The 19,356-nt window shown below is 44.6% G+C and overlaps 2 protein-coding genes across 9 annotated transcripts in view; one reads left to right on the top strand and one right to left on the bottom strand.

Annotated features, from left to right (window-relative positions):
• LOC113911067 (nascent polypeptide-associated complex subunit alpha, muscle-specific form-like) overlaps window positions 1-19,356 on the top strand; it is a 163,041-nt gene that overhangs the window by 131,153 nt on the left and 12,532 nt on the right. The window lies entirely within an intron of this gene.
• BMPER (BMP binding endothelial regulator) overlaps window positions 1-19,356 on the bottom strand; it is a 247,675-nt gene that overhangs the window by 216,631 nt on the left and 11,688 nt on the right. For all 8 annotated transcript variants that reach the window (XM_027574993.2, XM_027574997.2, XM_027574991.2 and 5 more), the window contains exon 3: window positions 1,924-2,023. In XM_027574993.2, the coding sequence (XP_027430794.2) occupies window positions 1,924-2,023 (100 nt within the window). The remainder of the gene's footprint in view (window positions 1-1,923; window positions 2,024-19,356) is intronic.

Raw genomic sequence — 19,356 nt, 5'->3', positions numbered from 1 at the left:
TAACTCTGGAGACCAGGAGCCCCAAATCAGGGTGTTGGCAGGACCACACTTCATCTGAAGACTCTAGGGAAGAGCCCCTCTTTGTTTTCTCCTTCCTCCTGGTGACTCCAGGTGCTCCTCGGCTTGTGGTGGCATAACTCTAATCTCTGCCTCTGTTGAGTTTTATTTTGCTTTTTTAGTTTGTAATTTTTTAACAATTATTATAATTTTCTACAATAACCATGGTTATTAATATGTAATTGGGCATTAATTCTTGAAATGGGATTTTATGTAACAGTGCATTTTGAAAAGTTCACAGGATCTTTGTTCAACACTGAGACTTTTGGGTTGTCATTAGAAACGGGCTTTAGAATATTATGGAATATTAAGTCATAGAGATGAGTGGCTCACCCCAGGAATAGAGTCAATGGTACTGTAACAGTGTATACTTGTATGGTGAGAGATGGTAGCTACACTTGTGAACATAGCATAACATATCGTTTGCAAACCACTATGCTGTACACCTCAAACTAATGTAACCTTGTGAGGCAACTATACTTCATTGAGAAAACATTTTTTTAATGGGCTTTAGTTAGCCTGGTATCTGTAGAGTTCTTCTGAGGGTTTTTTAAACCTTCCCACCATCCAAAAAAAAAAAAAAAGAAAAAGTGTATATTCTTCTGGGGGATACAAATCACCTGGTACTAGGTCAAGATCTAGTTTAGTGGTTTCCCCATCCAGACTGCACACTAAATCTCTTGGGAGCTTTTTATTAAAAAAAGGATGCCTAGGGGCATCTGGGATACCTCCCCAGAGAAACTGAATCGGAGTCCCAGGAAACAGAGCCCAGGTACTTATATCTGCCTCTCTCATAATATGGTTGTCTTCTCTGTGTGTCTGTCTGTCTCCTCTTCTTGATGTAAAGACACTAGTCATATTGGATTTGGGGCCACCCTCATCCAGTATGACTTGATCTTCACTAATTACACTTCCAAAGATCCGATTTCCAAATAAGGTCACATTCTGAGGTTCCTAGTGGATGAGAACTTTGGCAAACACTGTGCACCCCGGGACTGCAGGATGCTGGCATGGCCGTGTGACTGCAGAGCCCACATCCTGAGCTACGATGCTCTCAGTGCCTCCTGAGACCCCACTCTGTTAGACACTATCCACACACATGCTAGGTGATGTCAGAGTATGATCTGGCTCCCGTCCCCGAGGAGCTAATGATTTACTGAATGCAAATGAGGTGATGAAGGAGGAAAAGTACATATCGGAAATACCTCTGTGGACCTCGGTGTGCCACAGAAACATGGAGGGGAAGGGACAAGTGATGGCTGGGGGCCTTGAGCATCTGGACCCATGGAGAGGAGAGGCCTGAGCTGAGTCCAAGAGGCAACACCACCACGAAGAGCATGCTCAGGACAGAGTGCATGCCCTGGAGGACCATGGGAAATGAAGTTGGTGTAAGGATACTTTAGAGAGGTTTCAAAGGCAAGGGAAGGAACTCTGATTCAATTTGGAAGGAAAGAAAAAATTAATCGGGGCCAAAATGATAAAATTCAGGCTTAATTTAAAGACTCCTCTGGCAGAGTAAGGCAGGGTAAGCGTGCAGCCTGGAAAAATGGCTGACACTTCTTGACAAAATAAGCTGTGCGCATGTGTGTACCAACACCCAGGGGCATCATGTTCGCATCTTCTCTGTCACATTTCAGCAACTTGCCTTAGAAAGTAAACTGAACCTGCAGATGTTCACCAAACCTTCACCCCTCTGTTAGGAGAGTCCCCGTTACTACCAACCTCCCCAAACTCACACAGACTAGCTTCCCTCCCAACACCCACTTGCACCCCAGCCAAGAGCTGAGTGAAGAGGAAGGTGAGAAAAAGAGAAATAAAAATGCCAAAGCAGCAGCCAGAAGAGAAGGCGGCCAAGACATAAATCACCTTTGCACCGCTCACAACAGGCTCCCCTCTGCTTGATGGCGAGGGCACAGTCTCTCGACAGCACGGGGCACTTCTCTCTCTTACAGGTCACTTCCTTGTTCTAGGCAGAAAGAGACAAGAGACATTTGAAAGAAGCTCCAAACAGAACCCCCCGAACGCTGACACATGCCTGAGGTTTTGCTAGCCTCCCTCTTCCGATCTTGCTTTCATCTTGGCAAGAAACACTCATGCGAGCATTTTGCTCTCTCTGGAACAGAAATATTCATCCAGAAACACAGGACTTTTGAGATTAGGGGCACATGAGAGAGGAATGAAAAGTCCCCTCTTTAGAAACCAACGTCACTTAGATAACCGAATGCCGAGACCAAAGCTTTCTCCCACTCTGTTCTAAGGTTTCTTTTTAGTACACACTACAGAAATGATAATATTTGTGTAAATCATATTTTGCCCATTGGGCTACCTGGGCCAGGACTGCATCGTGAGAACAAAAATATTTGCACACAGCCGTCCAACAATCCTTAATAGTAGAGTGCATTAAAATGCAGCAATCTAAAGTTCCAACTCAAATAATGACAAAGTTGAGTATTGAATCAGCTCAGTAAGAGAAAAAATAATATTCCCCATGCCAAGCAGAGACACAGTCGTCAGTGTTTTATAGCCATGGGACAGCTGCATTATATTAGCACTTATGCTAATGAAGTGTGGTGAACATTTGCATCTTCGGTTTTATCCTGAAAGGTTAGCTGTTAAAATGTCTCAGAGAAGATCCAAACATGATGTATATGCCTGTTTATACACAGGCTAGATCCACGTGTGCCGAAAATACCATGTCACAAAACTTAACAAGATTTGTAAGTTTCTTCTATATGCTATATGCTAGGTGCTATGGCTTTCATTCCTATTAAAATTCTCTGAGATAAGTTATATCACTATCCCCAGTTTATAAACAAGAAAACTGCTGTTCAGAGAAGGTATAAGACCTGAGTAATCGATTCTCTTCTTTTCCCCCTTTTCGGTGTCTTTTATGTGAGAAGGGGGCCTCATGGAGCTAGCCTCATTTACTCCTACAATCCTGTGGTCCTCATCCTAAGGGGTAAATCAGGACCCCTGTGTGGTACTTCACAAAGACTGGCACTGTTGCCCACCCCCTGTAGCTCAGATCTGATGGAAACTAAGGGCCAGGCCTAGATGTTTTCCCAAACTCCCCAGGTAATTCCAATGTGCAGCCAGGGCTGAGAACCACTACTCTGCAGAGAGCATTCTTGTGCCCGGTGAGGCTGAGATGAGTTCGGGAGCTGTCCACAGTCACTCAGTGATGGCAGACGTACCATCTGAACCCAGGTGTCCCAGCTCCAAGCCCTCCCAAGTTGCCCTTTCCTCACCCTGTCCTTTCATAAGGGTGGTAGAATCAAGGTTCCCTGCAAGTCACAGCCCTTCAGTGGATTCTCATAATTTTTCTTAAATTACAAACATAATGCTTAGTATGGTCACAATTCAAATTAAAGAGGTCTGTTTAAAAACTAAGTGTCCCTCCACTACCACTAAAGTAATCATGAACAATGACCAGGTGTATATGCTGTTTGGCATTATTAACAGTGACTTCATTTGGCAGAGTACAGTTCTCGCAAGCCGTCGTTTGATACCGATGCCCCGCCCCACCCCAAGATGTCTGTGAAGTGAACACACTTTCTGAGCAGAACATCTGTTAGCATGGCTCATGCAAACCTGGCCGCAGCTTCGGGGAAGGGCCATCCCCAAGTGCATTTCCTCTCTGAAGGGAAAAATCCTCAGACATGGGGAGTTCAAAGCTCTAAGGGCAGTCACAGTGGGTGACAATTCGGGGTCTGATAAATAGGAAGATGTACACTTTCTTAAATATAGGAACTCTTTGCTAAATTAGAAACCTGGGAGCCAGTCAAAATCCATAACAGGATGCCCAAATTCACAATAAATAGCTTGTAACTACAGTCCAGCACAAAAGTTATTCCAACCAGATGGTTTGTAGCTTCACATCTGGGTTTTTTTTTTTGTACACACACATGTACACACGTGCATGCACACACACACATACACACACACACACCCCAAACCTAAACTTTAGTTGTAGGTTTAGTGGGGGATTTCCCCCCCTTCTAATAACATTTGGAGTTTTTTTATATTCTACCAAACTGCCATATCTGATCATTTCCCTGGTGTCTAGTTGGCATGGATATGAAGCACATGCTTAGAATCCCAGGACCTCGAAGAAAGTAAGAAAAACTAAAGAATTGCTCATAAGAGGCTGATTCCTCTGTCTCCTTAATTGAGTCCAGCAGCTACAGAGTAAATTTAAGCACAGGTTAATTAAGACCACTTGCTTTGCTTTCACTGATTTTGCCAAAAGACCAAAGCACTGGGCTCCAGCCAGGGGCTCTGGTGAGAAGTGGCGTACACAAAGCCATGCCTGCAGGAGTCCATCTCTACCGGCCTCCTCATCCGCCTGTGAGCCAAGTGTCCTCTGCTCTGAAGCAAGGCCAGGGCTCATTCGGTTCACTTTTCTACTCAAGAAACCTTTTCTGGTGCTGATTCATACTTACCAAATACGTTCTATGTCCAGGGCTCTGCGCTAAGAATTTTACACGCATTATTTCGCACACACGCACGCACACACACACACACACACACACACACACACAAATCCAGATCACCCCCATTTTACAGATGGGGAGCCAAGGTTAAGGTTCTTGCCCAGGGTCACACAAAAGGCAGATTTGGAATGCAAACAGAGGTCTGCCTGGCTCCAAAGGCAAACATTTAAATGCTGCACTTTGCTACTTCCCAGTCACTCAGGATACGGACAAGAACAAAACAATGTCCTGGCCCCGAGACCCCAGGGGAAACTGGTGCCTCCCCTGTGGTGAAGCGAGCTCTCACAGGAGCTGTGTCATCACCAACCGTGGGAGGGTCTACAAATACCAGCTGCTTTCTGGTCATGAGGATGGTTATGCCACTGGGGACGCAGAGAGGTAGCTGTGCCTATCATTCCTTGAAAGCCAGACTGCCATCCTTGAACAAACTGTCCAGAGGTTCCAGCTTGGGTTTGAACCTCCCCAAATCTAAGCAACAGAGAGAATGGTAGAAAAGCAGTGGAGAAAAATGTCAGAACATTCTAAAAAAAACGGACCTAGCCGGTGTATAAGAGTAATAAACCTTATCACATTTTTCATTCTCAGTCTCTGTCTCCCGGTGTTTATCCCTTTCTAGGGTCAGCCAGCCTGTGATTTACCTGCTGTCAAAGGCGTCGGCATTATTGCCTCCTTTCTGAGAGACCAACTATATCAAAACCCAAAACACAGCCTCTGGAGGCACGTGAAATGAAGTGCCAACATGCAAAAATAAAAGGGGGGCATAGGGAGTAAAAAAGAAAAAGTCTACATGGCTGGCAACAAAGCTCTATAAGGTTGTGAGCCAAACCACAGCCTCAGCCACAGCCAAGTTCAAACAGGATTCCGGCAGCCAGCTTGCTGTGCCTGAGATCTGCCACTAGGTGGTAGCACAGAGTTCCCTGGGCTTCGGAACTGGGACCATGAGACCCGCTAGGGGCTCGCGAACATTCTTCAGCGTCTGGTGTGGAGGGGCATGATCTCTCACTGAAGGGGGGCAGGGGCTATAGAGAAGATAGCCGATCATCACTGTGAGATTCTCCTGTCTGCTTTCTGCAACTAGAAAAAAAAATGTTTTTGACATGCTTTTTTTGTTCTATTTCAAGCCAATGTCTCGAAGATATTTTTTTCTAAGATTCTTCCAGGACCAATCCTATTATGAAATATGGAAAGTATTACCTGACCTTTCACTTACATTTAAGAAATAATAAAATAGAAATCTGGAGAGGAAAACACAGCAGCTAATAGGATGAGACTGATCAGGGAGAAATGTCAGCTGGCAAATACTCTATTTTTAGACTCTGAAACAGCATCACAAATCTCTTGAAATAAGAATAAAAACAAAAATACCTGGTGCCCTGCCTGCTGAGACTCCAGGGCCGTGTTAGGAAGGTGGCAGACCCCACGAGTCTCTTCCTCTAGAAGATGGCATTATTTTCCTTCCATCCTTGTCTCTTATGAAAGCAAAGCCTGCCTTGGAGGCAAACAGCTGTCATTTGGCAAACTAGCAAATTCTAAGTGCCAGATCCTTTTTCAGAAAATCAAGAAGGCTGCGAAGTTGTTATACTTCTTTCTGCCCAAATGAACCACACTCAGTATGTCAATGAAGCCTACAGACCAGGTTGTATCAGAGAGGAGATGAAGGGGTTAACAGTGGCTCTCTTCCTTAAATTAGAAACCCTGCCAACTTTCCCTTCCTCCTCCACAGATGCAAAGCTCCCATTCTCATATCATCACTGCAGTCTTATTTGGGGAGGGGCTTATAGATTGTGATGCCCTCAAGAATCCCCCTCCCAAACTGCAAACCTCCATGGGGGCGAACCCATATTAACCCTGAATGGTCTGACCCTTCATCATCGGCTACTGTCCGGGAGCTGGATGCCCAGCATGACCACTCTCAGAAGTATAGGTACTTAGCAGTGAAGTTCTAGGGCAGCCAAAAAAACGCAGGACGTGACACCCGGGCCATAGTACTCAGTGCTGCTGGAGTGAGAAATCATGCTACAAGCTTCCCCTCTAGTCTCCAGAAACATCTACAGTGTTGGAGGCAACAAGATGTCAGACATTGGCGGGTCACACAACAACTCCTGTGTACCTTCTGGCATCAAGGGAGAATTTCGCCTTGACTCAAAAGCCATCGTGGTCAGTGAGCACAGATAGGACACGGTGACCCTTGATCGAATTATTTTTATCAGTGAATTTATCTGAAGTCCACACACGATGATGGTTCACTATTTGAGAGTCTGGAGACTGCTCACAGAGGAATTTGTTTTTAGGAATACCAATGTCTTGTGTCAAGCTTCCCAAGGAGGAAGGTGATCCGACATCAGCACATGTATACTCCGTGGAATTTCTAGCCTCCCCATGCATCAAGTCAAAGAGGTCAACTTTTCCTTGAAGTTCCCCATTGTAAACCAATTCCAGCCCCAGAAGAGCCAAAGGGAACATTATGGTGCTTTTGAACGCAGGTCACAATTTCTCCTAGGCAATATTATAAAACTTCTCATAAACAGAATAATACTTCATGTTTACATAGCACTTTTCTTCTAAAGAGCTCTGCAGACATTATTTCATTAATCCTCACAGGTTTCTTAAGATTCGCAGATGGTGAAATGGCACACAATAAAGTTAAGTGTCTCAGGTCCCTCAAAGAGCTAGCCAGCAGTGGACCTGGGAACACAACCTGGTTCCCAGGCCTGGATTAAGGGGCCAGCCAGGGAGGTTAGTTGCTAAGGCACAGCATTAAAATTTATGGATGCATCATATTAGAATTAGGTTAGCTCCTACTCGACTATTGAGATTTTAGGAATAGATTAATATGTAGCTGAGCTAGTCTGGAAATTTTCTGGAAAGAGGCCATCTGGGTCAGACAGGCGAGGTCTCCTGCCCTTGTTATAAGGTAACCTGTTAAAGGTGCCACACAAGGGCTGGACCGAGACTTGGGCAAACAGACCTGACTGCAGAATGTCACAGTTCTAGAATACAGAGATGTAGGCAAAGGCTGAAAGAAAAGACCCAGAAGGGACAGGTTCCATTGGTTGTCAGTGGCTTTGATAAATGGGACCTAAAATATAGTGATTCTCTGGAATATATGGTCAGGGGAAATCCTTTGCAAGTGAGCATGAGCACTCATAGAGGAGACAACACAAGTTTGTACCTGCTCCAGCCTGTCTCCTTTGGACAAAATCTGTTCTTAATCTCCGAGAAAATAATCATTGGGAGGGTGGGGGGGAACTGAGAGAGTTCAGTGGTTGCCAGTAGCAGTATTAAATTTGATTGATGATTTATTGTTTTAATTAAGCTTTTACTTGCTTGTTCTTTATTACTGATAGTACAATTGACTTCCCCATAACTCTTGCATAGAATGAGCTGGAAGAAAAAAAAAGAAAAGGCAGTTCGGTCCACTACAAAGCCTTAGTATACAAGATGAGGCTCTGAGCCATATCTCTCAGCTCAATGAAAGTAGGGGGAAAAATGGAGAGAGAGAGAAAAAATTAACAAAACCATTTCTAAGGTGAGGAAAAGGTGTTTGATAGGGAAAATGACTCAAACTTCCCAGCCAGGAGAATAGTCTCCCAACACCTCTTTTCTCTCCCAATCCAGTGAGGTCCTAAGATAGGTACAAGAGGTGGGGGATGTCTGAGGTCTGTAGGAGGTGTCAATGGCCCTTGCTTTTAATGTAAATTAGCATTTCCAGATCTTTCTGAACCCCCAACCTCCACCACTTTTGCAAATCCCTTCCATAGCCAGAGCAAGAGAGCTGATCCACTGCTAACCAAACAATGAAGTGGCATATAGTTTTCCGGGCAGGTTGCTGAACTGTTAAGAATAATAGCACCTGGCATTTACAGAAAATCTCCTATTTACCAGACTGTGTTAAACATGTTTTATGTATTGTGTCCTTTTTAACCTTTGCATCAAGTCTCAGGAAGGTACCAATTTACCCCTATTTTATGGATAAGAAGACTGAGGCACAGAGAATGTTAATGACTTACCCAGGTTTACACATAGCTAGGCAGGGCAGAGATTCAAAGGCAAGACTAGCTGATACCAGAGAAGGTGGTGACTTAACCACTATGCTGCACAGCTTGGTTCAGAGGCTAAGATGAGCCGTCTCTTCCTCGTCACTAGGAATCTAAATGTTTGCCTTTGCTAAGCACTCCCCATTTTCAGACCATTATAAACCTTAGTGGTTTATGGTTTCGTTTGGATCACACGAGTAAAAATAGTGCATTTTAAGATAGACAGATTAAGTCTCTGGCTTAAAACTCAGAATGGGTCTCAGTCTCTGAGGACCTGGTCATTTGCAAGACAGATCAGAACCTAGATCCAAAGCCTCCACGTCCTCTCATTTCTTCCTGGATTTGAGCAGGAGGGTGCTTCTCGTGGGAGGCTGGCAGCCTCCAGAGGCTATCCTTTTGGAGTCTAGAGGTAAAAATACCTTGCAAGAATATATTTTTGGAGACTTAATGTGAAAGCATCTTGCAAGGACATCACACAATTCATCGTGCTACATCTGGGAGTGTTATTCTTTCTTCCTCCTGTCTAGGCTCAGCAAGCCTTTACCCCAGAGACCCAGACCCTGGCAAATGACGCCTACCCCGGCCCGGCTAACAGTGCAAACTCTGAACAAAGCTGCTCTTGAAGCTCAGCCATTTAGAAGACTTTATGAAGCCCACTGGGGCCCCCCGATTATTTTGCAACAAGTCATATCCCATGAAGAAATTCACTTCTCTGCAACACAAAACAGAGGGAGATTAAAGAAAATGGCAGGAGGGGCAGGAAGGGTGGAGAAAAGAAGTAAGACCCCCTGCTGTTCTGTCTGGCCAGAATCGTGTCTTTTAGTACCCATGTCCTCTACAAAGACGATGTTCTGATGATATATGGCCCTAATACATCACTAAATGACAGTGCTCTCCTGATATTGTACCTTGAAAATATGACACGTGCCAGCAGAAGCAACGGGGGATTAATAAGGAGGCCTTTTTATATTTAACTTACCTGACATTTCAATTCTTTTTTAATGGGCTTTAGTTTGTTGGAAGGGATTGTTTGGGGTCTTATGCTGTTTAAGGATGTAGGTCTGGCTTTTTCTTTTGCCTTTTCAAGGAACTCTCAGAACAAAGAAACACAGACCATTAGAATGTCCCAGCTACTCAAGTACAACTCTGATTTAAAACAGGGCAGTGTCAAACAGCTCCTCATTCTGTTTAATCATATTTTGAAATAGAACCAAAACACTGGAGATGGCAGAACACAAAAGAAATAACCACCAAATAAAAATAGTAGCCCAAAGAAAGTAGCACTGCCTGGTTTTTATTAGACTGTACATTGTCTGAGCAAGGGGTCGGCTGGCAGCTCCACGCTCATGGAGCTATAATGGATGGAACACAAAGTAGCCAGTTTGGACCACTGGACGCCGTCACAGATGCAGCTTTGACAACTCGGGCTCCCAGAAGCAGGACGGAAAGCCAGAAGGTGGACTTCGTCCCCTCCTGCCAGGGAACAGGAGCCAGGTGTGTGAACTGAGAGGAGTAAAGGTGGCCATCCTTTCTTTATTTGACCCCAAGCTTACTCCTCTCCCCTCCCCAAGCAAAAGGGAATCAAAGAGCTGGGATGTGGGATGGAGCCGGTGCTCCAGAGAAAATGTACACATATTCCTGACCGGGGGCGAGAGGGGCTGGAGTCCTGCAAAGCCTCAAACACAAGCGGTCCAGCCACGTCTCCCAACACCTCTGATTATTTTACATCGCTGTGTGCCCTTCAGCACATTTAGAATAATGAATCCGCTTCTTCCTCCACCCGAAAAGAAAGCAAAAAGGAAAGGGGAGATAAAATTCTATGAACATCTGTATGAACTTCTGGTGAGTTCTTTTACTCTCCAGATGATGGGAGCCCAACTCCAACCACCAGCAAGACCTATGACACAGAGGGCAGAAGCCAGCTTCCCACCCTTTGGGGGACAGCATGGAGCTTGCCCACCAGGTTGGCAGGGGGACTGGAGAGACTGAGGAGTGAAGGTGAAGGAGTTAAAAACAATAATAAAATCGGAGCAACTTCCATCGGAAAGGCTGCAATATGATGTTCAGGAAGGATAGATGAAGATATGACTTCGGCAGTGCCTTTTCTGGCCCACGGCCATGTGAAAGCTGGGCTCCCTGGCTATACAAAGGGGCTGAGAACTCAATGAACCCTTTTAATTGTGCACATAGATGATTCTCTGCCAAGAAGGAACATGTCCGAAATATGCACGCAGAATGTGTTAGACCCCATTTGAGTCCTGCCTGGGTGACTGGCGGTGGCAAACCATGTCTTCACGTGGCCAGCCCTGAAAGGTGCCCCCTCATCAGCACACGCTGCTGCCTGCATCACCCACAGTGGGTGGGACCCACCAGGGCCTCAAACGCCCCCGACTCCTGTGGGTCAACAACAAGCCACTGAACAGATTTTTCATAGGACAGAACAGAAGCGTTTTCACAGGTTGCCCATGAAAGCCCGCGCACTGTTGGGAGCTACAAAAATACCTTCTCTTGACAAGTAAATGGAGCTGACATCACAGGGAAGAAGCAGGGTGGAGGGGCTGCTCGCAGTCCATCTGTCATCTTGACAAAGTAACTTTCTGGTCACTAGTGAGACACTTTAAAGACATCTGCACAATTGACCCCGACCACCAGCAATCACAGAGGCTTTCAAAGGGACCCCTGGGATGGCAGGCTTTAGAGCTGGTTCCTACCATCCTGCCTCCGGATAACGGTAAGGGCGGCGTGATGCATCGGGTGCTGGAAAGATCCCTGCTCCCAGGTTGTCCTCACAGTGATACTGACTACAGAGGGTGTCCAGTGAGCCTGAGGAACATCAGATGGGGGAGCAAAGGGAAGCATGGGCCCTCTAGCTGGCTGGAACTGAAAAAGCCAGCCCCAGATAGCATTCCCATATGAGGACAATTCTGTGAGCTAGGGTTGGTCTGACTCATTCACCAGGGCCATTAGCAGCATGTTCTCTTCACCAAGGCCTTCCCAAGGGCCACGTGCAGGTGTCAGAAGAAACTAGAGGAGCCACAGATTTATTTCATAGGTTTAGAATGCAGTTTGAATCCACTAGCTTTCATTTTCAATTCATTAAACAATCAACAAGTGCAAACTTTGCATATAATCCACGTTTGATTAAGATGTTATAAAGAAATAAAAGTTGCTGGTCTTGCAACTGTAAAATGTCTTAGGTAAAGTATAAAAATACCAACATACTGAATTTTAATTCATATTCCAAAACCGATAATGATCATGCTACCAAGTATGAGCAGTAAGAGCTTTTAAAAAAAATAGCTTTCTATAGGAAAAATTTTGTTTTATAATTGTTATTGCTTATAATTATATATTTTACTCTGACTATATTATTGTTCACTGGAAACAACTTTTCATCTTTTAATGTATTTGTATAATTTCCCCACCAATCAGACTTGATATGCAAAGTCATGTGAGCTATGAAAAAGGCAAATCACAGAAAAAGCAGAATTTGGAGTAGAAAGAAAATTTCATGATTTACTTTTGGTGGTTGGAATTAGTTAGATCTTCAAATTATGGAATCAAAAAAATTAAACACAAATAGCACATCCTCATTTATTTGACCGATAAGCACTGACGGGGCCCAGCATTCTCTCAGGCCCTGGGGGTACAGCATGAACATCAGATTCAACATCCTCACATGGCCGATATTCTAGTTGGGAGACCTACAGGAAACCAATATCTGCATGGTAACAGGCACTGACAAGGACTTCAGAGAAAATGAAGCAGGACAAGGGCACAGAGTGACAATGTGTACTGGGGAGAATGGAATCCAGTCAAGATGCTTTCTCTGTTTACATCCTTACCCTAGGTGATTTTATGCAGATTTATGGCTTAAAAACCATCAATATGCGGAATGTTCCCACATTCATGCTCCCAGCTCTCTCACCCTTCAAGCGCAGACTCGTATCCGAATGTGCCCATGGATATCCAGGAAGCACCTCCCACTTAAGATGGCCCAACAGAGATCTCTGTACCACCCCTCCCGCAAATCTTTCTGACCCTCTACTAAGGAAACATTTGCTCTGAGACCAGAGTGAGGGGATGAGAATAGGTAATATATTGGATAAGTGTGTTCCAGGTACAGGAAAGAACAAACGCAAACACCCTTGTTGAGAGGATGTTGTGTATCATGTGTGCTGGGAGCCCAGGGGTGAGGTCGGAGCACAGTGAGGGGCAGAGGGATGCAATGGAAGGGGAGGCCAGAGGCAGCATCAGGAGCCAGATCTGGGAGGGCCTTGCAGACCACAGTTATACTTCAGACTGTGTTTCGACTGAGATGAGAAGTTACCAGAAGGTCTTTCATAAATAACTGAAATAATTGGATATATACTTTTAAATGGTCGCTGGTTGATAATATATCATCCAGAGGCAAAAAAAAAAAAAAAGGTGATCATGGAGGTAGTCAGAAATTCTCAGGTATATTTTCAAGGTTTTGCTGTCAAGATTTGCTAATAGATTGAACATAGGGTATAAGAGAAAGAGAAATCAAAACCCCCGTGGCTGACGGCCTGGGAAAATGGAACACTGCAGTTGACATTGCTGGCTGGAAAGGACTAGATTTGGGGGAGGGGTGGGACAGAGATCTCTGTGGGGGGCCATTAAGTCAGAGGTGCTTCCTGGACATCCATGGACACATTCAGATAGGAGTCTGCCCTTGACGAGGGAGAGACCTGGGAGCATGAATGTGGGAACATTCAGCATATCGATGGTTTTTAAGCCGTGAATCTGTATTAAAATCACCTAGGGTAAGATGTAAACAGAGAAAATGTCTTGATTGGATCTTGGGGCCCTCCAGTATTTAAAGTTTGAGAAGATATGAAAGACCCAGCAAAAAAAAAAAAAAAAAAAAGTCCAGGAAAGAGTAGCCAGATAAACAAAATTCTTATAAATCCATCATGCAAATGCTAAGAGAATACTACACATGCAAAGTCCTTACACACACGCACACACACACACATACACCTGTACCAAATCACTGCCTGGGATTATTACATGAATCCAGTGACCACCAGGGGTCACCTTCTTGCAGTACCTGCCACCATGCCAGATACCTAGAGACCAGGATACTTCAGGATGGACCCGTCACTGTCAGCCACTGAGGCTCAGTAGATGTTGTCTTGGCCGCTGCTGTGTGCTTCTTGCCCCTACTGCTAATAAACTCCATGCCTGCCAAGCTACATCTCTGAGGAGGTAGACTCAAGTTTAGGAAAATTCTGACTGGCTGGAAGAGTTGACAATAAGACCGATATCCCCAACCAACAAGGCTCAGACCCACCAGAGCCTAGTGATCAAAGTCTAGCTGAGTATTAAGGAAGAGTGTGGGAGGGAGAGAACATTAACCCTTAGGAGTAATGGAAAGAAAAGGAAGGGAGAAATCCTTTAAGTTTTCCTTCTCAGTTACACTAAGACCTAGAGCCAAAGCCCTGAGATGAATAGAGTCCACAGTCAGACCCTGCTTTCAATTTCTGATCCCAGCAAATGTGGCTCAAAGCTGGGAGTGTGATCTCATCTATGGCAGGGTAACTAGGATAGAGGGATCTAGGGAAGAGGCCTGGACTCGCAGACAGGCGCTGGCCAAGAAGCAGGGAAGCCAACACCCCACAACCACTTTGGGGCTCACTCTGGAAGTAAGCGAGAGGCAGAGAGGCCAGCAGAGAAGCTGGAGCTAAAGATATGTTGCAACTGTGGGATCTGTACTCCTCTCTGTCCTTTCAACAAAGGATTTCCTTCCCAGATATTGCAAGGCTCTTAAAGTTCCCCTGGGCATCCTCTCCACCAGGCTCAACGATATCAGCACATCATCATTAGCAGAAAATATTTACTAACCCCCTACCTGGGCACTCAGCTCTGCTTTAAGCCAGCCCTTTAGCTGTTCCTATCCATCCTTTTCTTGACCCCTTAATCCTTATCACAAATGGCCTGCCCCCTGGCCTTCCACCGGTTCTTCCAACTCTGCATGTGCCAGAGGGCTTCCCACTGGACACCCCATCCCTCACATGTCTGGCCTCCATGGTTTCTGTAGGAAGAACAACCACCCCACTGTAATTCTGTTTGTGTGTCTCATTATCAGGCCGAAACCAAGAATTAGAAACTGAAACTGAGGAAAACAAGACAGAAAACTTGAGGAGTGGTGACATCATGGAAATGCTGAGCTAATAACAGAGAAAGAAAATAACATGGTAAAAAATAATAAAGATGGAGATGATAAAGGTGAAACCCTGGAACAATGGAATGCCAGGCCAATTAAAAAAAATTTTTTTAAGGATTCTCATTAAAAGTATGGGAAACAGTTTAGCAATGCGACCAGAATTAAGTGAAGGCAACAGCTCGACTCTATGTTCTCCCTGCTCAAGGAAAAGATGGTGTGAGCACAAATGGGGTGGCATAAAGAGAGAGAAAATAACTCAAGTTTCCCAGAATAGTTCTGTTCTGGATGAGGAAGGTACCTGCTGCACAGATAATGGTTAGCAGAAGGAAACAGCTTCTATTATGGAGGTTTGGGAATGGAAGGGGTTGCGGTGGGATGTCTCCAAACCCCACCTCATCTGGTCCTCCACTCCTTATCGACTACCTCTTTCCTCCGGATGCTGCTGGATCCCAGCAAATAGTCCGAAAACCCTGGCTGTTTTGTCAAATTGCTACATCTAGTTGGCTCATGCTGAAGAAGCAACAAACATATGTCACATCAGCTTTATCCTGCAGCTGCTGCCCATCACAGAAAGACCAAAGAAAACAGAGTGTATCCCTGTGGGAATCCATCATACAAAAAGGCTGGCAGCAACCCAGAGGGTCAGAGGGTCAGCCTGTCCCACCCAAAGGTGCTAGTCAGGACTCTACCTAACTGGACCGCAGGGACTCTTAAAAACCTAAAACCCGGGGAAGTTATTTGCTGGGTGTCTCTCACTCACCCCCCTCACCCCGGGTGCTTTCTCAACCCTTGTGGTCAGGAAACATTCTCTGAAAGATACCTCAGTGGAGTCTACCCGGGCTGGTGCAGGATTCCCATACTTGAATCATAGTTCCAATTCTGGCTCATCTGCAGCGTGAGCTGTGTCTTGCTTTACTTTTCTGAGCTTTAATTATTTCACCTGTGAAATAGGTTTCTTGAGAAAACCTACCTACCTTAACTCACAGTGTGGCTTTGAAAAAACTGAAGTTCAGGCTCCCCCTAATTTATGAACACAGTATTTATTCATAAAACCATTGTTAAGAGGTGCTATTCTAGGTGCTTCGAACAGTAGTGAGAAGTCAGACACAGTTCTTGCCTTGAAGAAGCTTAAAGTCCAACAGGAGAGACAGCCATGTAAATAATCAACAAAACTTCAGGGTAGGCAGGAGTAAGGGTTATAACGAGAGTGACCAACATAAGTCTTTGAAGAACAAATGATTAATTCCAATCGGGCGACTAGAGGAGGCTTGAGAGTGAAAGGACATGGAAAGAAAAAGCAGCACTTCAATAAATACCATTAACGTGCAAGAGAATTGTGTGAAAGCCCCCACAAAAACAATAATCTATAAATGGGAGTTGACCCACTGTTAAGTTTTGTACCAATAACAGAACTTCAATTGTCCCAAACCCCTCTTTAACATGTTGCTTCAACGAGAAATTTACCTATATTTATGTTTCTATTTATACATCCTTCCTTCTCTTTCCACTAACCTCAGTTGGAAAGAGTTTTTCAAAAATGGGCCTCCGTGTAGAATGACTGGAAGAGTTTATTAAAAATGGAGATTCTCTGATCTCCACCAGACCTTGGTGTCAGAGTCTCTGGAGGAGAATCCCTGAATCTGCATTTTTAACAAGCTCCCTCCTGGTTCTTAGGCACATTACAAACTGAGAGCCAAGGCAAAATCCTTACCACTGACTTGTTAGTGTGAGATAACATAAGCAGTCATGTTGAAGTATCTGGGTGAGGACCAGAAGAGGGAGGGGCTGCCAGCCATGGAGACTCAATTGTCTGCTCCTTGACACCAGTGCCCAAAACTCCGCTTGAAGGGGCCCCCCCACACGCACACGACTACTGGTTCAATCCCACGTTCACACTTTTATTTTAGACTCTAGTGATAGAAGGTAGTTTGCAAACTAGTTCCATTATCTTATGTTACACTAAATACATACATATTATGCACGCACGTGCACATTGGGGTGTGTGTGTGAGGGTGTGTGTGTATAACCTATCACAGTCAAGGAATAATAATTTGTTCTGATTAATCAAATATTCCAACCAAGAGTTAATATCTGTGGCTTACATTAGTTCATCAAGAACTCTAGAGCAATATAAGCTATCTAACTTCAAAACTATCGGGAACATAATTTAATCTTTTTGTTCATTTTTTTAAAAAGTGTTTTTCCAATCTCACAGTGCCTCAGGCCACTATTAACATAAATGCTCAATAAATATGTGCTGAGTTTAATGACCATCAATCATTTTCCTCCTTCAGTCCTGCAACTCAGCTCCCACGTTCCCTGCTGAGCACACACCGTGTCCTGTGTTCCCTCTCGTTGGCACGAAGGTGAATGCTTCCCTCTCTACCTCCTCTCCACCCCCACCACCAGAAGAAGGGGTCTGTGGATATACAGAGAGCCCGTTAATTCAGAGCTGGGGTCCAGAGATTGAGAGGTGTTCCTGTTTCACTATTTCACCACATTTTAGGTTTAGTTTATGATCCCGGTGTAAATTCAGCCTTAATTTAAAGGCCCCCTCATTCAGATACATTGCAATAACCTGTTCAGAGTAACTCTCTCCAGTAATAAAGTCTTAAGATGCTCAAAGTATGAATTAGGTTGAACCACAAAAATTGCTGTTTCTTTGATATTCACCAAATATCAAAATTTTCATACACTTCAACCAAACACCAAAATCTGGGAACTGTATGTGTCTGTCACTTGGCCAAATAGTATGTAAATTACTTTAAGCAAGCTTCTCTTTGCCCTTGTCCAGTGTATGGTTTATACAAAACAGGAAAAAAAAATGTGCATGTTTTTAATAAATCCCAACTATTCCCCTACACGCACACATACAAGCACTCACAAGAACAAGGAAGGCTGCTCTGTGGGACATGCATGCCCAGCACATCCCAGTAAGGAGAAAGAAAGGCTAGTTCGTACAAAGGAAGCCACCCCTGGATTAATGAGACTCGAGAAAAGGGCATATATCCCTGCCCCCCTTCCCGGCCATCCAGCTTTTCCCCAAATTCTGACTTGATTCACCTCGTAGGGGAAAGGAATTTCCATCCCAGTGCTCACCTATGTGCTAATGGGACTGGGAGCTGACCTCGAGTGAGTCCCACCAGGCACAGAACCATTGTTTCACCAGTGCTTGAAAACAGGAAATCACCACATCTCAATTCTAATCGGCCCTGTTCCCCACAAGAAGCACAGACACAGGTACATGGTGAGACCCTAAACTGTTTTGGCATAGCAGATCTCCGGCGGGAGAATATCTGATTAAACGTTCATGTCCTCTCATTCAGAAAATAATGTCCCCCCGGAGACCAAGAAACACTGCTAAGTGAAATGTCTTGATGCTACTGCCTTTACACTATAAATCCACAAGGCAAGAGAGACCCAGCAGGCTGTGAGAGCCTCCAGGATTTGTGAATTTCTGAAAATAAAAGGGACAGAAAGAGGCAGTCAAACACGGCACAGCCAGACTTTACCAGAGGCAGAAGCGTCAAGCACCACAGACCACGGACACAATGCAGGTGCATCCGACCCAAGAGTGAGCAATTGTCATATCTTGCCTCAGACACTTCTGCTTAATGGGAAAATAAAATAGCAAAGGAATCCCCACCCCCCGGTATTTTCCAATAAGAAGCTCTAAAAATAAATATGAAAAAGGATGCAAATGTCATTACTTTGCTCACTAAAAAGGAAGCAGTGAGGGGTGAAAGGAACCTTAATGCCATTGCTGGGGTCCACAGATTTCTCAGAGAGAAACCTAGGAAATATAGGTTCAAAAAAAAGAAAGAAAGAAAAGCAATGTTTACAGAGAAAGAGGGAAAAAATTAAGATAAGGAACCTAAAAATGCCTCTCAGTGAGGCCCAAAGAAATACAAGAAAAACTTTGGGCCTTCTGGTCTTCGTGCCTCCTTTCTGTGGACCAGGGCTCGTCGCCCGATCTCATCTTCCTGAGGTCACCCACAGCGGAGAGGGCCCGCAGCACCAGCCGAGAGACCCACCGCACAGGTTCTAAAAATAAGATGCTCAGCCTACGCCTGACAGCCTCAGAGGCCATGAAAAACCATCCAGCCAAAATCTATTTATCTGACCAAGAATACAAGAGCTATTTTGGAAATGTCTGCTTTTATAAGTTAAAATGGGCTGACTGTCATCTCTATTATTTTGATTATTACTGTCATTCTCCTTGAAGTGTCTCTGGGGCATCATCACTCATGCTGCAGGTCCTCTCCCAGAGTCACTTGACGGTTATTCCATCAAAGAAGGGCATCTGGGGAACACCGTCTCATCAGTGGAGATGTTACTTGTCCCACCCTCTCATTTTCTCTTGTTGAGTTACCTGCGTGAAACCTTAAAACTGCCATTCAGGTTACAGACCTACCTTTGAACTTCTCATTTGGCAGATCTGGGTTAGTACCACCCATTACCTAACATTAAAAAAGAAGAAAAAAAAAACCTCATTACACTACACGACATGTACACACAATAAGGCCTTTGTCCTTCAAAGAAAAACATAATTTTCAACAGACTCAGCTTCCAGAAGCCA

This window comes from Zalophus californianus, chromosome 12 (assembly GCF_009762305.2).
Source record: "Zalophus californianus isolate mZalCal1 chromosome 12, mZalCal1.pri.v2, whole genome shotgun sequence".
Classification (NCBI taxonomy): domain Eukaryota; kingdom Metazoa; phylum Chordata; class Mammalia; order Carnivora; family Otariidae; genus Zalophus; species Zalophus californianus.
The sequence above is the reverse complement of the archived record's forward strand: the minus strand, read 5'-3'. Positions and strand labels throughout refer to the sequence as shown.